General features: G+C 36.2%; 1 protein-coding gene across 3 annotated transcripts in view; it reads left to right on the top strand.

Annotated features, from left to right (window-relative positions):
- LOC129432506 (uncharacterized) overlaps positions 1 to 17,016 on the top strand; it is a 31,281-nt gene that overhangs the window by 7,456 nt on the left and 6,809 nt on the right. For 2 of the 3 annotated variants that reach the window (XM_073868476.1, XM_073868477.1), the window contains exons 3-6: positions 2,118 to 2,192; positions 3,535 to 3,638; positions 3,728 to 3,856; positions 16,012 to 16,148. In XM_073868476.1, the coding sequence (XP_073724577.1) occupies positions 3,557 to 3,638; positions 3,728 to 3,856; positions 16,012 to 16,148 (348 nt within the window). In that variant the 5' untranslated portion in view covers positions 2,118 to 2,192; positions 3,535 to 3,556. The remainder of the gene's footprint in view (positions 1 to 2,117; positions 2,193 to 3,534; positions 3,639 to 3,727; positions 3,857 to 16,011; positions 16,149 to 17,016) is intronic. The other variant, XM_073868478.1, reaches the window with a different exon arrangement.

Here is a 17,016-nt window from a genome sequence, read left to right as displayed (position 1 = left end):
TTGATACATCCCTCTATCATCTGTGTGCGTGCACGTAAGCGCTGGAGTGCGCGCACACAGATGATAGAGGGATGTATCAACAATTCTTAGTTAAGGTAAAAGCATAGTTTAATATTGAAAATGAGTAGACTATTCCTTTGAACGTTAAACGTTCCGCTTTCGGAGAGAGTGGGTTAAAGATTTCGAGTGTCTCCTCTATGAAAATGGCTCGATAACTTACTTTGTTTACTGTAAATCATGTGAAATGGTGTTGGTGGGGGAATCAAAACATTTTAAGCCCGAGACCTTGCTTAAACATGGCGAAAGTGCCAAAAACACAAGACGTGTCGTTACAAATGTGTTCATTATTGATAAAGACACCGACCTGTCTGTCAGAGTGTTTGATAGTGTATGTGCGCTGCTCATGCGCTGGTGAATGGACATCCGACAAACATCCTTGTGGTCCATGTTGATGTGGAACACGACAATGCTGATGGTATGTTTTTGTTGTATTTTTTTAAAACATTGCCTTAGCCTATTAGTAGTAATAGCATCCTGGTAATGCAGTTATCAATACCAATAGCCTTCTATATTAAGGTCACTTTTGTAATGTCCCAATTATTCAGTGTTTTACGTGTTTGCTAGATTTTCTATGTAATCTTAATCATGTTACCTGTAATTGTTAAATTATTGTTGCTGCTATACTATTTCAACAGCATTTGGGTATTAATTTAGGAATCTATGCAGCAAAAAATAAAGACTTCCCATAAACGGGAGTTTCAAAAACCTACTGCGGTCGGCTTCACAAAAACAATAAAAGCTCTTTGGTCATCACGTGAGGTCATCACAGTGTGGTTAAAGTTAGGATAGCCGATTGGTCAATGGATGGGAGCTGAACAAATGGGGTTAAGTGAAGGGCGGGTCTTTGCGTTGCCAGCAGCTTCTCTAAAAAGGCCTTGGCTGCATCAGCTTTCCCTGCGGATTAAACTTTTCACGCTACCGCTACCCACAGTTTAATAAAGATAAATTCTGTGGCGATACTTTAATGGACACTGACGTTAGTTTTGAGGTTAGTTTTGAGGCACTTTTGCAGCGCTTGTCTGATTGCTGCAGGTTTTTGAAAATATAAGCCATTCTTGCTGCTCATAAAGGGTTTAAACATTGACATGCGCTCTTTTATATGTCAATGGCATTAATTAGGCATCGTTTAAAGGCAGAAATCTGTAACTGTTCAGATGCATACTAGTTCAACATAATTTGCGATGTATAAATTTCACATCTGAAAGAAAGGGGTACGCGCATTTTCTGTGCGTGCGTTTGTTTTTGTGAATCACACGTACGCGTTTTTGATAAATGATCGTAAGGGGCTTTTTACACCTGGTCACTTCATGCGTTTTCTTTGATCGGATAACTATCTGATCGTAAAAAGACCAGGTTTAAATGCCCTTCGAAACGTTTTCGAGACGGATTTAAATCCGATCGCTCAAACCACTTCAGGAGGTGGTCTGGGACGCATTTCAGGTGAAACTGGACAAGTGTAAATACATGTGGTTGATGAAACCACATCTTTCAGCGCATAAACGTAAGCACGTCACCCAGAAGTTAGCCGTCAAAGAAGTAAACAAACAAAGACAACAGCTCGTTGCTTTATGGAGCGACGACAGCGGGTAAAAAAGCTTCCTAGAATCAATAAAATAGTCTAATGACAAACTCAAATGCGGGCGCGTATACAATGTGTCAACTTTTTCAGCCCTTCTGAGTTTGCAGGTATGTTTTAATCATAGAGCATATTTGATCATTACTTCAACAGTTGCACAATACAAATGTCAATGTATCATGTTTATGGTGTCTCAAAATAGCACAAATAAGTACACTTAAATAATCTTAAGAACATCTTAAGACGTACTAAAGAAGAATTGTTAGTATAGTAAGTACAAAATTAGTGCGTGAAAATGGAGAACTTCTTTTTCACCTGGTGTTTAGTCTTACCTAAAACTTTTTGTTTAATTGCTAACTAGAATGAACCTGTCTACATGCTGATGCAATGCTGTTCAACATGTTATAGAAACTGAACATAAAAACCTAGTTTTCTGAATTTTTAATCTATGGATTAATGAAACACATTAATCCATATTTAGGCACACATCAACTGGATCTTTAGAACAATTTTGCAACATTTACAGCCTCCTGAGACATCACAGAAACAGCAACTGGTGAGTAAAGATTTCTGATGAGATGGTGTAAAGATTTATTGTTTAACTCTTTCCCGTTAACCTGTCAATTAAGAGAAACGGCTTCCATACCAATTACGAGTTTTTATGGCAATCAATATTTCCGCTATTATCCAACAGGTATAAAACACGGAAGCATCATCTAAAGCCCAGTATACACGGTGCGATTTTAAATAGTCCTTTAGGATTGTTGCTTGCCACACTGTGCGATCAATATCGTAGTTAAGTCTATGTCACACTGTATGATTTCAGTTTCCATCAATGTCAGACTGTACGAGTTAAAAGACTTTTAAAAACCGGACGCACGCAAACAAACGTGTCCGCAGTTTTACGTCATCGATCGACGACGGCTGTGCAAACACACGCTGAAGCGAAGGATAGCAAACCGAAACAACATTTACCGTTCATTTTAATAATGAGCATAAAAAGAAGGAGACGAGTACCTGGCATTTGAATTTCCAGCGCGGTTTCTCTCCAGGCTGCTTCATTTATATCCTATCATGGTAGAGTGGTGATGACACGCTGTACAAACACACTTTATCTTTCAATAACTCCTCAAGTTTCTCCTCCTGCTGTATAGTCCACCTTGCTCTTTTTGACATTTGTCTGCGTTGATTTGTTGTTGTCGCCGTACTAATTGCATCATCAGGTTCTGTGCTTCTATTGGTTCTTGTTCTGCCGGTTGTCGTAGGAAGATGTCACACAGCAGGATTGTGTCTAAAAATTTCTGACACTGCCAGATTTTTGTTGGAGGATCATTTTGATTGCAACGGTCATTAATCGGCTGTCTGTGAACATGTCAAACTAGCGATCAAAGACGGCAGATTTTAGCCTAGGATTCCAGAAATCTTTTAGGATTTCAAAATTTGTTCCAGATCGCTAAATCGTGGCTGAAATCTCGCAGTGTACACCGGGTTTAAGACCAAAAGCGTTAAAACTCGTTGTATGTTTTGTTCATAGTTCTAAATCTTATCTCTAACAGAAGTCCTTTAAAAAAATGCAATCATTTTAGCTTTTTGCCCAAATTTTTGTATTTTTGAAGGAACCTATCCATATTTAAGAGGTGACAAAAAGAGAACAAAAGAAGATACGATAAAACTTTGTTGTTATTTGAAAGCATAGGGTCTGGTCTTGCATTTTATATATTGTATGTTTGTACATTTTAAAGAAGAAAAATTTCTGGATGACATTAAACTTTTGTGAAAATCATAAAAATGCTGGTGCTGGCAACCTGTTTTAAAAATACTGGCTGGGAAAAAGTTATCTGGCTTCTAATAATTTAACAATAATTGTGTTGCAATTTACTTTTTAATATGACCTTCAGATTTGTTTGTGAAGGGGGAACAATGATTGTTAAAGTTCAATACCTGAACCAAAAAAAGTATGTCAAGATAGGGGAGGCATGCTTTCAGATGTTCATCACCGAAGGTGTGTTTACTTTCAGCCACAAAAAATAGTTATGCATTTATATTAACTAGACTAGATTTTAAGTAATGCATTTTTTCCCACTACTCTAGTCAGAGAAAAGTTCTCTATTAACAAGGACAAAACTCTAAAGGTGACAGATGATGGAGGAGTAGAGGTTGATGAAGATGTTTTTCCAGAGTTGGTGACCAAGGATGTGTGCCTGCTAATTCATGATGAAGGTATGTTTTATGTAAAACATGTACAATCTCAATGAACGGCTGCTTACAATCTCACATACCCAGCTAGCCAAAATACGTGACTGTATTGTAATGGCAATGTAATAGGATGACCAAACTTGCATAGTGGCAACATATCGAGTTACGTTGTCGTGACCAGAAAGGTGAAATTCCTGGATTTGTTGCCTCGACATAACTTCCCAACGTAATCTGCTGGTCGTGGTTACGTCGTGACAATGTAATGAATTAAAAGTTTTGGGTTGGTAACCAGTTAGTAATCTTTTAAATCTCATTTAAGTTAAATTTAAATCTCATTCTTTATTTGCCCATAACTATTTTAAAGACTTTTAATATGAATGACAGACTCAGAGTTGGAATACTTCTTTTACTGAACACGGACATGTGTTTAAAGAGCAACAATGGTCTGATTCACAATTGTACATTTCCTTTGGTGCGTATTAGTATGTTAACAATATGCAAAAGGTAGAAACCCCAAAGTAAACGATGGCGCGAGTTATCATCTCCAACGTAAATCTCTTTTCTTGGACTACAACAAACACATGGATTGTAGGCAACAGTTTACTTCCTGGGATTGGTGATGTAGTAAAGATCGAAATTATCATAATTCCTCCCGCTTCAGACTTGCAGCCTGTAAGTTAACTCCTGTCAGCATTGCATTGTGCACGAATCTTTCAAACATGGTAAGAAGCATCACATTTCCAGCTGACATCAGAGGTATTCAGACCAATCACAATGTATAGATTAGCTGGCCAATCAGGCCTTGTTTGAAAGATTTGGTCACGAAATAGGTGCTCTTTAAATGCTGGTTCCATAACAAGTTAACGTTGTCAGCAGGATGAAGACTAAGTATATGAGCCTAGCCTAGGTAAGACGATCTAATTGATAAAGGACTTAAATCAGTGGCGCTGAGCATGGATAGAAGGAATAGGCAGAGACGGGGAGCATTTTAGTAGTAAGAAATTAAGAGAACCAGGTGTTTGCTGGTTTGACAAAACTGTCCGTTTCAAATCAGGCTTTGCCAGTAATGTAAATATTAGATTTCTCGTCGAGGTGAAATGTTGTCTCGCGATATCAATATAAAGTTGTGTTTGTGTCAAAACGTTTGCTTGCATTATATTATTCTGTAATTACATATAGTAACGCACGCAAATCAGATCCAATGTCATTCTGACAAACACACGCCTACATTTGCTCCTCTTAATGGTTTGTGAATCTGGCAGTAACACTTGCGATTACCGAATAATATAATGACAAAATGCACACATTCGTGGGTCTGGTTTGTGAACGCGTAGCTCTTGACTGTTAGATGCTTTGCCAAAAGAACTATGCAAAAGATAAATGCACTTGACTGCCTTTCCATAAAGTCACAACATCATTTGAATTAAGTAACTATATTATTACAGTATCCACTTTAAATTCAGCGTTCAAATGTTGAAATCAATAATTAATTTGTATTAAATGCCCCCACTACTTATTCTATAAACATTAAACATGTTTTGACCAATGGCGAATCTCATTTATCAAGTTGTGTATGTGGCTTGTGTGCCTTAATAATAATAATAATAATAATAATATTACCATATGCAGCCAAATATTTTACTAAAAGGGCACAAATTTGTTTACAAGAACTAAAAACCCTCATAGAGCTATGTTTTTAATCTCAAAATGCACCACATTGATGTATTTACCTTTAAATGCACAAAATTATTTTGTTCAGTCTGATGCAGTGGCAAGGCTACATAATGGTCAGGGTGGCACTTGTCCACGCAGATTGATGATTGGCCACTCAGATCAATCAGTTTTGAGCCCAAGTTATATTTCATTTTATATATGTGTGTGTGTATGTGTGCGTGCATGCATGCGTATGTATATGTGTAACCAATCTTGACTTGTTTGTTCTTATTACACGGCTCTCTGGAATGCTTGATTCTGATTAGTCAGTTGAGACATTTGCAGGTTCGTTCTTTTCAAATAATAACCATTCCAAAGTAATACCGCACAGCCGGTACTACTTGTATGTTTAAAATCCCTCCGCGCCAACAAAGATTAACGTTTGGTGCCATCTTGTGACAAACACTGGACAACCACAATTAACAATGCAAAAATTCGACATTAATTTTAACATGTACGGTAAAATATAAACGTTTGAACAGTGGATATATTTGGACGATTCAAATGACTCCCCAATTAAGACGAAAAAACCAAAATTGAACTATGAAGATTAAACAACCACAAGACACAGAGAGCTTACTGAGAATGAACTTGACAAAATAGAGCATGACAGCTACGAAGCCAACTCACAAAAAAATACAGAATGGGCAATAAAACTTCTCAAAGACTGGCCGTTCAGAAATAAATGGAGACAGACAAGTATGAAGCAGAGGATCTTAATAAGGTATTACAATCATTTTTTGAATCTGTGCAACGTTTCGCTGAAGGATAAAAATTTTAATATAAAACAAATATGCCAATAAAATGTGTCAAATTCATATTTATGTCCAGTTTTTTTCCTTATGTGGCTAGTAGCCGTGTAATAAAGGGATAATGTACAGGCAGCCTGTAGTTATCGCAAAATAAGCTCCGCTTCGCGTCGGGTCCTGATCACACTGTCGGGGCTTATTTCGCGATAACTACCTGCTGCATGTACATTATCCCTTACTTAAAGAGACAGTAACCTCAATTAACCTACTTAAGTCTGTGTCAATAATATTAATCGAACAACCCAAGACAAAGAGAAAATCATATCTGTAGCTCTAAAAAATAATTATATTTAATTTATACAAAGACTTTACCTAATGTGCAACTTTGTTCTTTTTTATAAATGTTTGTAATTTCTTTATTTGTTACTAGATTTATACCACCCATGTTTTTTGCTGATCTGAAAAATTATGAGATCTGTGCCTCAAAAACCATAATGTAATCTGAACCATTAGTTTTGTGATCGTCACACCCCTATTTTGTAATGTCCTGGGGATGTCCTCCATATCTTTTTCAAAATGCTAAGAGGGGACAGAATTTAGAAATTAACTGAAGTACCTTAAAGGCTGATTTTTACATACAGATGTGGCCCTTAAAAATGCGCGTCTCTGAGAGCAGAATGCCGCGAGGACTTCCGAAATTCTGCGAGATCCCGCAGAAGGGGGGTTCGGTGGGGGATGCAGGAAATACAAAAACCTGTAGATGGCAGTCGTGTTTCATGTAGGCCATACTGACGACAATTTGTGTGCTTAACTTCATGCTGAGCGTATACTCTATGATATTGAAGTAACATGACACGGATTTTCTGTGTTTAGGAGATACTCTTTGATGCCATACAAATGCAGGCTTTTTTGGCAAACCTTTCGTTGGCGAAGTTTTCTTTGCCAGTTACATAAACAGTGACATATTCTTCATAAAATTTCGACTCAAACGCGCATCATTTGTCTTATTTTTTTCCGTGTACTTACAGTAGAAGAGACGTGATGTATGATAACTGAGTCTTATAACAAAATAACTCGCGAAGACCTTTGAAGAGACCGAGCGCATTTACGCAATATCATTAACTAATTTATCTAATTTTACATTTAGTTCATTTTTGCATCTGAACGTTTAATAGCTTTAACATGGTTGTGTTGCGCTTTTCTGCATTACTGAACAGTAGGAATATAAGTAGAAATATAAGAAAATATAAGTTAAGCGTGTTGTGTGTATTTCCTAATTATAAGCCTTTGGGAAATTGCACCAAATCTAAACGTGCATAAAAACATGAACATGTCATTTAAATAAGCGAAAAATCTTTTTTATGAGCTCAAAATTTTGAATATAATGTGCTATTGCAAAAAATTGAATAAGAAGTGTGCACATCCAAAAATATTATGAGACAGGTGCTCGATCACAAAAACACTAAATCACGAAAAAACAAAGAACGGCACACTGCTACTATAGCTCTCAATATTTATTATTTAAAAGACAACGTTTTGGTCGAAACGTTGTCTTTTAAATAATAAATATTGAGAGCTATAGTAGCAGTGTGCCGTTCTTTGTTTTTTCGTGATTGCAAAAAATTGCCCATCTCTAAAGGAGAATATTCATCTTTAAAGTTGAAGAAACCAAAAAGTATGTACTGATAAGCATTCGTCAAACATAAATAAATAAATATATATATTAGGGATGTGCCCGAAGCCGAATACGTTATTCGCAAGGGCACGGATAATGGCTTTAAAACGAATAACGAATTCATCCGAATAGCAGAAAAAATATTCGGCCAGACATAATCAAGTGTTTACAGCTAAATTATAAAGCCCTTAAAGCACGCATAATATGTGTGTTAAGTGAATGAGTGTAATCTATAAAATTACATGAATGAATGACATTTTCTGCGCGTCCCTTATTTAGAAACTCGAGATGTTTTGGAATTAGTTTTAAAACGCTCCTAATATCAAGCTTCTTTTAATCCAACTGTAAAAAATTACCATTTTAGTTTTTTTGTTTTATTTAATTACACAAGACCAGAAAACCTTGATAAAATGCTGCACTCTGATAATAAAATATTCGTTAATAACTCCGTGTCTCCGTGACTTCGGTCACAGATGATCTTTAAATTACTTCAAGTTAAAGCCAGCTTCATTGTCAATCTAGGTGAATATAAAATAAACAAGTAAATAGATAAAAATATGAAAATGTAACATTTTAAAAGCAAAATGTATACTGAAGATTATTATGACATGAATTGCAATTAACATAAAAAAGTTAGCAAATAACAGCTGAAACATTTGAATTACAACTTTCTAATTACCTTGTTTAAAATAATTTTGCTTGTTTTGAACTAAAACTGACTTTAAATAATAGAGAATACTGTTATTTAAAATTATAAACGAATATCTGATTATTTATTAATTTAGATGAAGATTAATGAGAGAGTTTTTTTTAAACAATTCGTTCTGTTCGCGCAAACGCTGTAGGCTATGGACATATTTAATAATGAGCTTAACAAGTTTTTTGTAATGCTTAATATGCTTTCGTAAATTCTTGCCAAAATAGATTTTTTTACTATTGTCTGCAGGTACTTGCGTGTCTGTGCGTTGGTTTCGGATCTGTCAGTCAGTACGAGTCTTGTTGATCTTAATAACTTTTTAACATAAATCAGTCCCGAACTTTATCTCTCTTAATAACTTTTTAAACATCAAGCAAGTTCCGGATTTTATTTTCAAATTCCTGCATGTTTTTAAACCGAAACCAAGATGTCAGACATGACATGCATCTTAGTATTAATCATTTCACTCTCAGAAAACGTATTAGATGTTTAATTAATAGGGTATTTGAAAACATCCCACTCATTTAGACAGAATGGGTCATATATGTAATGTGCTGAAAGACACAATAAACGCTTACAGCGCTCTCAAGTTCAACGCAGATAGGCACAAGCTGTATGAGGGTTTGAAAATTAGAAGTTTGTTTTCCATGCCTATTATTAATGAGAATCAAGTTATTTGTCTTTTTGATAAAAAAATGTGTAATATTATTTTTAATATTACACATTAAAAATTACACATAATATTTTTACAGTTATTTAAGTTATAATTATAATAAAAGCAAAAATTCATTTAAAATTGTAATACATATTTAATGCTCACTTTACTTACAAATTCAGAAAATATTTTTTACAGTGTATAAATAAAACGACATGAAGGAAGTTCATTCCAAAATGTAATGCGTCTAGTAGCAGCTACCACTGACACAGAAAGTCAAGAAATTAAAAACCACCCACCCCCAGGTCTGCCAATTCTTTGCCAACCCCCAATTCTAATCTCCTCTCAGCGAGCGAATCAAAAGAAAACCTTGCAGTTGCTTTGTTTAAACGCAAATAGGCCTACTACGCTGTAAGTTATTTTAAATGAATTTCTATAACTAAAATTAAGTGGATATCGGGTAACTTAATTTGACATAATCAGTTCACACGCCAAACCAAGCTATTTTTCACGCTGAGAAGTAAAAAATAAGTTTTCCTGCTATACAATTAATAAAGGAGGTGCTGGTATACACAGAGAATTCCTGTCGAGTTTAGCAGTACGGTTTTTAGGTGTGGTCAACTTTACGCAGCGCCGCAAGAGCAGACAAGCAGATGACATCAGAGTACCGCGAGAAATAAGGCGGAGGAGGTTGGTTTCAATCGCTCTCGCGGTACTCTGATGTCATCCACTCATGTTTGAGTCTGTATCAGATGAAAATACAGATTTTGAGGAACAACTTATTGTTTGGAGATTGTCAATGGACGTTTCTTAGTGGTAAGTTTGTTTTTCAGTATGGACCAAAACGCCAAATGCATAAAATAAAAATGTAGTAATATTGTAATGTCTTGGCATGATATGTTTTCTAAAATGTTTAAAAATGAACAAATCAGTTGTGCGAAACTACACAGATATATTTTTTAATGAAACATATTCAGTGGTTTCAGACAGTGCCTCATGGTGGTTCACTTTGCCCCACAGCCACCATTTTGGGAAAACTGCCTAAATGATGAAATGTAGAGTCAGACCAGTCAGCGCCCCACCATTTAAAGTGGAACACACAAAGCGTCAAGGCCTGGGCCCGGTTTCCCAAAAGCACTTATGAATGAACGATTACTCCAGAGCATTCGTAGATCTACGATGATTTTCAAGTGCAACTTACGTTACGAAGCTTTTGGGAAACAGCCCGTAATTCTAAGATGATTCGTACGATCGTTTTTACGATCTACTTAGCCTTACGATGCTTTTGGGAAACCCGGCCATGGTCATGACTTGCACATTGTGTGTTGCTTTAGTGTAATATAAAGTGCTCATTTGGTTTGGTGTATTTTGAGTGTGGCAGTCATTCTATTAGCCCCAATCAATCACAAATCATCGCTTCTCCTATTTCTTAGTAGGTGAACTGAATCTAATCTGCGGTCATCTGCAGTTATATTTACAGAGACCAGTTAGATTTTAAGAACTTTTTTTGCCACTTTTAAAACTGTAAAACTAAATAAAAAATATCATATGATATGCCGAATGAGCATATAAACATATGTTTTCTTGTTCGCTCCACGGGTTTAAACGCCGTTTTTTTCCTAAAGAATAATGTTAAAACTTTATGGGTGGTGGTTGAGAATAATTTATAATGGCAAAATAATTTTAGCGCAATATAAATGTATCATATTGCTATTCTTAATATAAGAGAATACTCATATATTTTTACAACACTTTTAAATTTAAAACATACATATAAAGATGCTTAGTACAATAGCTTTGCTTCTGACAACAAGTTTCTGTAATAAATCAGTAAATCAATCATAAAATGTTTTGACAGTGCCTAATAAAATGCTTGTCAATTCAAACAAAGCTGAAAGGTGTATAAAACCGCTTGAATTAACAATATCTGAACTGTGCTCTTTTGCATACCTCTACTTTTCTCATGTCTTTCTTTATACCACATTTATCTCTTTAAAATATTGCTACTTTTAGAAATAATTTGTTGGCATTTTTTTGTATACTGCACACTTTATACACTTTATATTTTACCAAACCCTGTTGCTGAAGGAGACGGACCGGAGCTCCGGCAAGGTGTGTTGTGGACCCGAGGAGGCGGAGCTGTGCTCCGGCCCAATTTAACCTATCTTTCTGGTACTTCCACTAACTGAGGTATCCGTCCTCCTTTGATGTCTGCCTGGTATGATTTTATTGGTCATCTAGGAATAATTTTCACTTTATTTTACCTAATGGGGCGCAGCGCAAACCCGTTGGTCTGTGACATCACACTACCGTGAGATCTATTCAAAAGCATGCTGTAGGCCTACTGTCTCGCGGTGCTAAGATGTCACATGCCGTCCGATCGGTCTGCGTGGCGCCGCAAGATCGTCAAACGAGCGCTGAGCATTGAGTCAAATAAGACAAGCGTCAGAAAATTACCGAGGTCCGGACGGCCATGCCCTTTGTTTTGCCTCAAAATGCAGACAAATAATGTTTTTAGTAAGGCATGTTTGTTAAAACTAATTTTATATTCTATTTAAACTAAGGCTTAGTCCTGGTTTACGCTTATAAAAAACCGTCCTACAGCTCCTGAGGGGGTGCTCTCTCACTATTCACATGTAAATAAAATGGTTAGAAACCGGTTTTTCTGGTTCTCATTGCAGGACTGTGCGGGGGGAGGGCATTCCGTTTTCATGTGGAGACACTTAACAAACACATTTGAAATACACCAAGTTCCAGATTACAAGCAACACCAAAACACATCACGTTTGGGAGCAGTGCATGTAGGCCCTACTTATTTGAGTATAATGGTAGAGTATTGTGTTGGACACTATTTCAAATTGTCCTTTTCTCCACACAAATAAAACACTGATGTGCATGTCCATAGATCTTAGAGTCATTGCTATCATTTTCACTTTGTGTTGGGTTAATTCCCTGACCGGACCTCGATCATTTTCTTACGCTAGTCTTATAATTTGACTCAACGCTCAGCGCTCGTGTGGCTTCTTCCTGCGCCGCGCGGACCGATCGGCATGTGACGTTTTAGCAGAGGTGGGACAAAGTCATTGTTATGCAAGTCACAAGTTTGCTCTAATCAGACCTCTTGGTGATGTCAAAGTACCGCGAGAGCGATTCAAAGCGGATTTCTCCACGTGATAACTGGAATCGCTCTCGCGGTACTTTGCTGTCACTCGGCTGTGGGTTTTTGTAGCGCTACACCAGTCTGCTCCCCAGTCACTTTCGCGCCGCTATAGTAATTTCATATGCCGATTGGATCGCGCAGTTCGGCAGAAAGTCAAACACACCAAATATATAGCCTAATATGTATATGCATTTCAACCCGCTAAAGTAGCAAGTGTAGCATGCTAATGGAGCGGCGCGGCCGTGTGAATTTTTTGTGAAATGGGTCAGTTGCTGCTGATTCTTGCCATAGCTCCGTTGCCCAAATGCGCACGCATACGGTGCCATGTCATCATTGTGTACAAACAGTTAAATGGTCTGTTAAGTTTTAAGATGAAGTCAAAATGAAACCGAGATGACCAATAAAATCAAACCAGTCAGACAGAGGTGCAACACAGGTCAGATGCGCAGTTAGTGGTAGTGCAAGAAAGATGTAGCCTAAGTAATCAAACGCTGACTATTATATACAGCAGTTTAATGACGAGAAATGTGAAACCGCAGTGACTGTCAAGGTGACAGGACAAGAAACATTACTGCAGTTGAGCACATATGGGTGTCCAGATTTAATGCGCTGCTCTTACTCCCTTCAGTAATTCACTTTCCGTTATTCAGCGTGTTTATTAACAAAATTCAACGCCACCCTTTAATTCTTGAAGATATGTTTTTTTACTGTATAATGATTAGATTCACTGTGTTGTGCTGCTAAGCTTGAACTTGAAAACGATGCATCACGTGCGCGGTACAACGCTTCATCCACCCGTAGTGCGCGTGCACGGAGTTTAAATGTTCATATTTTGGCTTGAACATTTTATTGCATTTAGTCCTAAGGCCTACCTGTTAAAGTCATTAAAGTTAATTAAATAACAAAAGAAGAGAAAGTGTGCAGCAGTGTGCCCAGGATGGTAAAATAATTATTACAATGTATTCCTAATGACCAACAAAAGTTTTCTGCATACTAATATGGTTTGAAATCTATAGGTATTTGATTCTTTGGTTTTCTGATTTATTAAAATTCATATATGTAGAGCAGGGAAATAAGAAGTTTTTTTCCTGGGGTGCATGCCCTAGAAAATACTTATATGGACCTCGGTATTTATAAAATCATGCAACGCGGCGTGTTTGTCTTTATACACATGTTATGAAATTTATTATTTTAAACACACATTTCACAAAGTATATATTGTAAGTGTAAATATTCATAAACTCAACACTTCCGAGGCGTTTTTCTAAAAAATAATGTTTAAACTTTATTGGTGGTGGTTGAGAATAATTCCTCTTTCCATATGTAACGCATTTTAGCGCAATGTAAATGTATCATATTGTTATTCTTAATATATAAGAATACTAATATATTTTTTTACAACATTTATAACATATATATATAGATGCTTAGTACAATAGCTTTGCTTCATAGAAGTTTCTGTAATAAATCATTAAATCAATCACAAAACGTGTTGACAGTGGCAAATAAAATGCTTGTTAATTTAAACAAGGCAGAAAGGTGTATAAAACCGCTTTAATTAACAATATCTGAACTGTGCTCTTTTGCACACTTCTAATTTTCTCATGTCATAATTTATAATTATTCATTAGATTTAATATAAATACGTTTTGAAAAGTGTTGAATGCGAACGTGTAAGATATCTGAAAGGCGACGCAGCGTGTTTGTCTCTACAGCCACATGTTATAAAATTATTACACACACATTTCACAAAGTACATATTGTAAGTGTAAATATTCATAAACTCAATATTTCTGAGGTGTTTTTCGTCCGCAAAAGGCACAGTTTCTCTGTTCGCTATTTTATTAGATGTAGCCTACGTCTTAATAATAACATAAAAATATCTGTTATGAGAAGAATTCCTCTTTCCATATGTAAAGCATTTTAGCGGAGTATAAATGTATCATATTGTTATTCTTAAAATATAAGAATACTACTATATTTTTTACAACGTTTTAAACTTTAAAACATGTCTTTTTTATACCACATTAATCTCTTTAAAATATTGATACTTTTTTGAAAAACTGACAATTATAAATATTATGAACAAACAATGAAACGGTGTCAAAATTCGACAACTCAAATAATTAAGATATTCATTGTAAATAGCAACCCTATATCACGAGTCGCGTTTATTAGGCTCACACTAAATTATCTGTTGCACTTACTATAAATGCGCATTGCACGTACAGTCATCTTAATATTTGTATGCGCTGTTATGCTGGCAAGAAGGGGTTGACATATCACTTCAAAAACAGCAATTCAATGTAAAATATTCAGCAATGCCCTTATTAACTTCTGGAAACAACGGCAATGACAATGTTTTTATGCGCCACCTGGTGGATATTCTTTGAAGCGAAACACATTAAGGGAAAGGGAAAAGTAGCCCCCCCCGAAAGCACTTGCAGAATGCTGCAGGACTCTGCGAGACGAATTGGCGAATGCCGCGGGAGAAAACGCGCGTTTTTAAAGGCCACATCTGTACACAGTCAACCATGTTATGGTCGAATTAGCACTTAGACTAAAAGTTGTCGTGTCCCTGTCAGGGTTATTATAGTTTTAAAAAAATATTAGTTTTTATTTTTATTTCGTTTTGTAATGTGTTATTTTATTTCAGTTTAGTTTTAGTTCTTTTTAGTGGTGCATAAATATTTTTGATTTCGTTTCTATTTTTCAAAAATCATTACTTTTAGTTTTTATTTCGTTTTAGTATAGTTTTAGTCTTTAGCATAATATGATGGTTGTGTACATACACCTTGCCAAATCTGGAAATGTTGAAAGTACGATGAGAATAAGAGGGGTTAAAAAATAAGACTGATGGTCAGATTATTGCAAAATAAAATTATTGCAGATTTAAAATGGCAAGGGAATGCTACTTGTTACAGCTTTCCAGATTTATCAACCCATTTAATGAAACATGGTTTCTGTTACTAGTCAAATGTTTACATTTTAAATTTACAATCTAAATTGTCCGTCAGAAATAAATAATTGATATAATGGTCATAATGTATTTTTTTCCTTGTGGTGTTTTTTTTTTCTGCTGGGATGTTGGGTTCTTTCCTTCTTTTTTGTCCTTGGCCAATCACATGTCTATAGAATAAACAAGTTAAGTTACAGCATGTCCTCTAATGAGACCGTAATATTTATTTTGGGGAGTTCCCCCACCTTGCGGCCCAATCAGAGGCCACGTCGCCCCTCAAGCACTCTTCTCACCTTTTTCACCCCTGACCCGTTTTCATACCTGGTCTTGAGTGTGGCTCAGGTGAGCTGTGCCGTGCCATGCTTCGCCACAATTCTGTGTCGTGTTGCGCTGAACATTTTCCTCTTTTTTTTAATGGTAAAGTCTTATTTTTATTTTAGAGACTTAAAAAAGGTCTTAAAAGTCATTACATTTGCTGTAAAAAATTTGCAGATACCCTGTAAAACACAGTAGTTTGATCTTTGTTCATTGTCAGTATTACCATGATATTTCATTTTTTCTTATTTGGTAGAATCAACTGCCCAAACTTCAAGCCTCACGGATACAGTGTCCATGTCAAGTAGAGAGAGTAGTGAGAGTCATGAGTGTACTTTGCCTAAAAGAGCATGCATGGAGAAAGAGGTGTTGCAGAGTCCTTCAGCCAGAGATGTGAGGAGTGACAGGTTTATTTATGTAGAAACAATCACATTAATATGCTTCATCTTAATTGTTCTTATTTATTATTTACAGAACTTAATATAAGGACTTGTGGCCTTTCCAGACTACACTTTTTTGTAATGATAATCACCATGTCAGACTATGCGATTTTGATACCTAAGAATTAGGGCTGCACGATTAATCACATACAATTATCATTCGCATCTCGTCAGTAAAGCCGGTTCCGTGATTAGTAGTAAATCACCATCACCTGCTCTCAGATGGAGCGGCATTTACTACAAAGAGCCGTAGTTCACCGACAAGCTAGACAATATCACGTTCATAATCGTGGACTAATCGAAAAATAAAGGCAGAAATGTTAGCTGAAAAATACTGTGAAACGAAAAAGGAATTGGTGCTGCTAGGTGGATTATATAAAAAACATCTCTGTACAGAACAGCTTTAGTGCATCTATTGGGAGCGTCAATGTCCTACGACTCCAACATTTTTGGCTGAGTTCCATTACACTTCTAGACACGCACTAGCGAACTAATCTGTGCACTTCCCTCAGGGAATCGCTGCCCATATTTTAAAAGTGCATTTCGTGAAGGGAACGAGGGAAGTTTTTATGATCGATTTGGACAGACTGTTTTACATGTACACGTCCATCTTGTAGCGTTACATATGCAGCATCATGTCTCTTACACTATGACATCTTACGAGGAATCTTGCACCCTGACACCCATTGATGTATAAGAATCACACAACATGTGGAATCGTGCTAAGTCACATAGTCTGAACTGGCCAGTAGTTAACAATTACTTCTCAGTAAAAGTTAGAGTTCTAGTTTAGAGAGTTACATATATGCACATGCATACAC

This window comes from Misgurnus anguillicaudatus, chromosome 6, assembly GCF_027580225.2.
Source record: "Misgurnus anguillicaudatus chromosome 6, ASM2758022v2, whole genome shotgun sequence".
Classification (NCBI taxonomy): Eukaryota; Metazoa; Chordata; class Actinopteri; order Cypriniformes; family Cobitidae; genus Misgurnus; species Misgurnus anguillicaudatus.
The sequence above is the reverse complement of the archived record's forward strand: the minus strand, read 5'-3'. Positions and strand labels throughout refer to the sequence as shown.